The sequence below is a fragment of the Microtus ochrogaster genome, assembly GCF_000317375.1.
Source record: "Microtus ochrogaster isolate Prairie Vole_2 chromosome 6 unlocalized genomic scaffold, MicOch1.0 chr6_random_2, whole genome shotgun sequence".
Taxonomy (NCBI): domain Eukaryota; kingdom Metazoa; phylum Chordata; class Mammalia; order Rodentia; family Cricetidae; genus Microtus; species Microtus ochrogaster.
This window is the reverse complement of record NW_004949095.1, coordinates 264,657-271,125: the sequence shown is the minus strand read 5'-3', so window position 1 is coordinate 271,125 and position 6,469 is coordinate 264,657. Positions and strand designations below refer to the sequence as shown.

Below are 6,469 nucleotides of genomic sequence, written 5' to 3'. Positions count from 1 at the left end.
CTCCTTCCCTTTTTCCCTCCCTCCCTCCCTCTCTCATACACTCAAAATGAAAGGAGACCATATAAGAAAGAGACTTAGCTGGGCATGACAATGCATGGCTTTAATTCCAGGCAGAGACAGCTGGAATTCAGAATCTCTTGAGTTTGAGGCCAGCCTGGGGTACATAGTGAGTTCCAGGTCAGCCAAGGCTACAGAGTAAGACTCTGTGTCTAACAACAACAAAAGAGATGTAGATTTGAGTCAAGGTAATATAGACTCTTGGGATTTTGATTTGAATTTTTAGAAATGTTTAGATGTCTGAATTAGCCTTCATTTTCTAGGCATGGTAATGCTATTATAGCTTCATTTTAAAGAGACGCCTGAGTATGGAGGATGGTCCTGCTATCTCAGCACGGGAAGCTGCAGAGGATCAGGAGGTCATAGAGTCGAAGGTCAGCCATACATTGATCCCTTGCTTGGGCTTTTTTTTCCTTAATACATAAAATATGTCCAAATTTATTTTAAATTAATGGGAATAGAGACTAATGTATGAAATCTGAAGTTGTGGAGATACTGGTAGACTAAGACAGAACATGCGTGAATTATACTTGAAGTGACACAAGGGAATTAGTTCATTACACTGTCTATTTTTATACAGAATCTTTTAAGAAAAATTCCATAAAAAAATAGAAAATCTTGCCTTGGATCTTAAACTTTTTTATGTGAAAATTTGATTTTTTTTTTGGATTCAAAGTTTCACTATGTAGCTCTGGCAATGCTGAAACTCTCTATATAGACCAGCCTGGCCTTGGATTCACAGGGATTCGCCTGCCTCTGTTTCCCATGTGCTGGAATTAAAGCTGAGCAGCACCACCATGTGCAGTTAATGAAGACATTATATAGGGGCTGGGGAGATGGATTTAACTTAAGAGCAATGGCCACTTTTCCAGGGGACCTAGCACCCACATTATGGCTTGCATCCATCTCTAATGCCACTTCCAGGGGACCTGATGCCTTCTTCTGGCCTCTAAAAGTACTGCATGGATTTGATAAACATCACACAGGCAAAATAAATTTAAAAAATTAAGTTTTTTTTACTTACCAGTGGCTCCAAAGGCATCTAAACACTCCAAAGGTTTTCGTTCCTTAGCCAAAGCAGCCAACGTACAGAATATTAGCTGACTAGAAGAAAGAATAATCTGAAGTAACTTTGCTGTATTATGGTTTCAACTTTGTAGAATAAAGAACGTATCTATCTACCTTATATACACCCTCAAATTAATAGTTCAAGACCTATAAGTTTTGTGAGGTTAAACTATGAATCTAACTGAATTATATTTAACAAGCATCCATTTATTTAATAAATAAGACTTTCCACCAGTCTGTACAAGTTTAATTACATAAAGTTAGGCCTATTTTATTCTTTGAAAAATTGGGTTGGTAGATTTTGAGAAAAATACTAAATAGAAGATTTTAATCTTAATATATATATAAACAGAGAGATTGAAAGAAGTTCATCTGAAAAGTCTATTGCTCTATTTTCAATCAATCTTACCGATTTAGTTTCATTTTGGGATTAAAATATGAATCTGTTTTCTGAGGTATAGAGTAGTTAGGAAAAACTTGTATATCTGTATCTGTCTCCTTCAAAATTTCATTAGATGATTTGGCAGTAGAAGCTAAAATAGAAGAAAAAACTGTTACTACAGGATAATTGAAAATAATGCTAAATATCTAACGGAATACATTTTAAAACGTAGCTTTATATCATTTTGTCCTAAAGCAAATAGTTCAGTAGGCATAAGAAAGAAAAAAAACAAAAGAAAGTTACAGAACGAATTTATTCAATTGTCTGTGAAAAAAGTTGTGCCTCGGCAAGTATTTGGTGAATGCGAGTAAGTTCATCCACTTAAAATTCTGTGTATCCTATCACTATACCAGTATTATAAAACCCAAGAATATCTTCAGATAGCAAAAATCCTAGAATATTATTATGATTCATTATGCTACATTATGCATTCACAGGATGGCCAAAGAGGGTACTTTAATACTATAGAAATTGAGTATTTAGCCGGGCGGTGGTGGCACACGCCTTTAATCCCAGCACTCGGGAGGCAGAGGCAGGTGGATCTCTGTGAGTTTGAGGCCAGCCTGGTCTACAGAGCTAGTTCCAGGACAGGCTTCAAAGCTACAGAGAAACCTTGTCTCAAAAAAAAAAAAAAAAAAAGAAAGAAAGAAATTGAGTATTTATATGCTTGCTTTCCATTAGTGGGCTGAGTAAGAATCTTAGTATTTTCTGAACCCCTGAACTTCAGAACACTGGGGAGTCAGTGTTCCCCTGCCATCTTATGGATTCAGGGGTAGAACTTAGCTTACCCGGCATGCATAGAAGGACTTCTACCCATTAAGCAATTATGTGGGTCTCACTTTCTCACAATTATAATTTTAAACTGAACTGCATTCAAATGGCTATTAAGTAATGACAGGAACATTTTATATTTAGTATACATTGTAATCCTTCAGCTACAAACTCAAATGGAATACTGTTATGAAGATAGATGCATATATATTTAAAATATTCAAGAGGTAAGACAAATAATATTTGAAAAATAATTATAGTCTTTATCTGTCCTTTTTTTGGTCAGTATTATATTCAGGACATTAAATGACACCCATATTTCCCTTTCTATAACATCAATAAAAGTAACCTTTTCTAATGTTTACTCACTGAAGAGGCATGTCTTATATCTCACAATATCAGCTTTTGCTAACCTAACCCTTGAGATTTTATATTATTCACAATAAAGGTCTTTTCCATTGGGCATCCTGTTCCCAGTATTTTCCACAATAAGCAAAACAGTTACTGATATACAAGTCCTATGACTATAATTCTATAATTTTTCATAATAGATAATTATAAACTCTTTCATAAGCTACTTCGTTTGGCTGGGCATGTTGGTGCATGCCTTTGATCCCATCACTTGGGAGATAGGCAGGCAGATCTCTGTTTGAGGCCAGTCTAGTCTACAAGGCAAGTTCCAGGACAGCCAGGGATACACAGATAAATCCATAAACCCTGTCTTGAAAAACCACCACATAAAAAAAAAAAGGTTCCTGGTTTATAACATTTACTACTAATATCTGTTGAGAATAGCTGAACATTATTGGAAACATCATAGAAAGAAAAAAATGTGAAGTTATGGATTATTTGTCAATGGCAACCAAATAATTTAGTTAAATCAGTATGTTTATATACTTAATGTCTGAAAAGAATAACTGGATCATTTTATTTTAAAGACTTAATTCTTAATAAGTTAGTGAGATTGCATAACTTACCAGCAATGTATCTGGACTTAGTTTCTCCTTTATTCACATGGCGCTTAACATGCCCTAGCATGTCAGTCCTTCTGGTGATTGTCGCTGAACAAATGATGCAATGGTAATGGGCACCCAATTTGCTGGAAATCTACCAAATGGAACATTTCATTTAAGCAGGTTGTTACTAAGACAATAAAATGTGAGTTTTAAGCTGTAATATGTTTGTGAGTACTGGATTTGGTATAGAAGGTGACAGAAAGATAACTGGCTCTTGGCAGTTTATTTATTTATATACTTTATGTATGTAGGTGTTTTGTCCACTTGTACATCTGCACACCAGAAGATAGCATCCAATCCTATGGGACTACACAGTCACAGATGGCTGTGAGAGACCATATGGGTACTGGGAATTGAACTTAGGAACTCTGGAAGAGCAGCCAGTGCTCTTAACCGCTCAGTCATCCCTTAAGCCCAGGCAAAGTGTAGTTTCAAGAATGGAAAAAATGTGCTTTCTTTAAAGTCAACTAATTTAAAAATAAGAGCAAGCATCTGATTACCTGTTCTCCAACAATGGTTGGTTTTATTGGCCGACAAGCTAAGTGACAGATGCACATCCTGTAGCCTGGAATGAAAAATGGATAGCTGTGTTATTATTATTATTCATTAAACTCCTACTGGCATTCAAAGTTATAAGTATATTTTTAATTTTTAAAAAATAATTAGGATCACCCAGTGCACTGACACATGCCTTTAATCCAAACATTCAGGAAGCAGAGGCAGGTGAATTTCTTTGAGTGTGAGGCCAGCCTGATCTACATAGTGAATTCCAGGTCAGCCCTGTCTCAAAAAGAAAAAGAAAAAAAGGAAGAATCATTAGGATTATTCTTCTATTTGTAACATCATAATTACTTGAACAACATTTATTTTAATAAATGAGACAGATATATGGATATAAGCAAATATAGGAGACCTGTGTTCAAATTCTAGTTCTGTCAAGATGATTTGTTCTCTGGCACTGAGATTGTTATGCTCAACCTTGAACTTCATCTTCTTTGCTTCTTTACTAAAATAACAGGGGATAATCTTGGTTTTCCTCCCACCTGTAAATGTTTGACTTTATTTCTGAATTTATTATTCTTAGTTTTTGGTGTTGATCTTTAGATTTTTTTTCATACCCTAAATATAGATATTTATTAACCTTGTTGGTGACTATATACTTTTTCTCTAGTACATTTAACTTCTCTCATGACTTCAATGATCTCTTATGGGAAGGAATTTCAAGTATAATGAATAATATAGTGCTAGTTACTAACTTATTCCCAACACTAAGACCCCTAATTCTAATCGCTTGTTAAGGAATTTTAATTGACTACTGGTCATCTCAAAATATATTTGTCAAAATACTAGGTATTGTGTAGCATGCCTGTAAGCCCAGCACTTGGGAGGTAGAAGCCAGAGAATGATGTCATCCTCAATCACACAGCTACTTAAGGTCAGCCTGGGCTACCTGAGATCCTGTCTTTGAACAAACCACTATCTCTTTTCTTCAGTTCTTTCTTTGGGTAATTCCAGAGATAAAATCCAGGGCTTTCTACACGCTAAGGAATCACTCTACGGTTGAGTTATATTTCCATCCCTATGAATTTCCTTGAACCAGATCGCTTCAGTTTTATTTTGCTGACAGAAGGACTCTCCCAACCCAGTCACCTCCCCTCATTCTCATGCTTACATCGTTTCCCCCACTGCATATTGTTGAGGGGCCCAGAGGTTATCTATGTCGTTGAATCTCATGACTTTAAATACTGTCTAGATTCTGACATTTCCCAAATGTATATCTCTACTGCTCACTCTCACACCTTGTCTCCATCTCACTCCTGCTGATCCCTTTCTACCATCATGTCTTTTTGGGAAAAAAAAATTATGACCCAGTGAGTTTCATTAGTTACTTACAGGAGCGAAGGTGAGGGCTTGCTATCAGAAGCATGGGTACCCTACTTAAGAAAATGTCTCTTCCATTCCCAGTAATCATTAACTCAGCGAGAGGATGCTGACTGGCCCACATATTCAACAATTTCTATCTCACATAATCATATACAAGTGTGTATGGATCTGCATGTATGAGAGAGAGGGTGTATGTGTATTCTATACATATGTAGGTATAAGACTGCAATGCAGAGGTTTTTCTTCAGAGAAGAACTTCAGTTTTATTCAGGTGAAATATTATAAAATATATCTTACATATTGCTAATTTCATTAGTAGAGACATTGACTATTTATTTCATCTTAGAGTCATTTTGAAGAAACAATCTCATATGAGAAAATGCCCCTACAAGACTGGACTGTGGGCAAGACTGTGGAGCATTTTCTTTATTGATTAATGTGGCTCACCTTGGGTGGTGCCACCAGTGGGCTGGTGGCCCTGGGCATTATAAAAAAGCAAGCTAAAGTTGGGCAGTGGTGGCACATGCCTTTAATCCCAGCGCTTGGGAGGCAGAAGCAGGCAGATCTCTGTAAGCTTGAGGCCAGCCCCTGGTCTACAGAGCAATTTCGGTTAGGGTGATATACACAGAAAATCTGTCTCTCTTAAGTAAATAAATAAATAAAATAAATACAAGAAAATACTGGCAACCAGGCAGTGATGGTGCACACTTTTGATTCTGGCACTCAGGACGCAGAGGCAAGCAGATCTCCAAGTTTGAGGCCACAGACCGAGTTCCAGGACAGACTTGGTACAGGCTACACAGAGAAACCCTGTCTTATAAAAAAAGAAAAGAAAAGAAAGCAAGCAAGAAAGGAAGCTGCTGAGTAAGCCATAAAGAGCAAGCTAGTAAGCTATGCACCTTCACAGTCTCTGCTTCCGCTCCTGCCTCCAGGTTCCTTCTTTGAATTCCTGCCCGACTTCCATGGATGGTGAACTACATGCTGTTGGTCACTGTTTTATCACAGCAATAGAAACCTAACTTACACTGTAGTTTACTGTGGAAATGAAAGTTCAAAGTTTGCTAGGCTATGTTGAACACATTCTTATTAGAGGCTGCATTAGAATGTATATGCCACAATGCAGTCAATATTCTTTTTATTTTTATTTTTATTTTATTTATTTATTTATTTTTTTGGTTTTTTCGAGACAGGGTTTCTCTGTGGTTTTGGAGCCTGTCCTGGAACTAGCTCT

The 6,469-nt window shown here is 36.6% G+C and overlaps 1 protein-coding gene across 2 annotated transcripts in view; it reads right to left on the bottom strand.

The window, feature by feature from the left end:
- Positions 1–6,469, bottom strand: part of Trmt1l (tRNA methyltransferase 1 like) — a 31,371-nt gene that overhangs the window by 16,264 nt on the left and 8,638 nt on the right. For both annotated transcript variants that reach the window (XM_013352562.2, XM_013352563.2), the window contains exons 4-7: positions 3,855–3,919; positions 3,316–3,445; positions 1,535–1,658; positions 1,082–1,161 (exon numbers count right to left, since the gene is read on the bottom strand). In XM_013352562.2, coding sequence (XP_013208016.1) covers positions 1,082–1,161; positions 1,535–1,658; positions 3,316–3,445; positions 3,855–3,919 — 399 coding nt within the window. The remainder of the gene's footprint in view (positions 1–1,081; positions 1,162–1,534; positions 1,659–3,315; positions 3,446–3,854; positions 3,920–6,469) is intronic.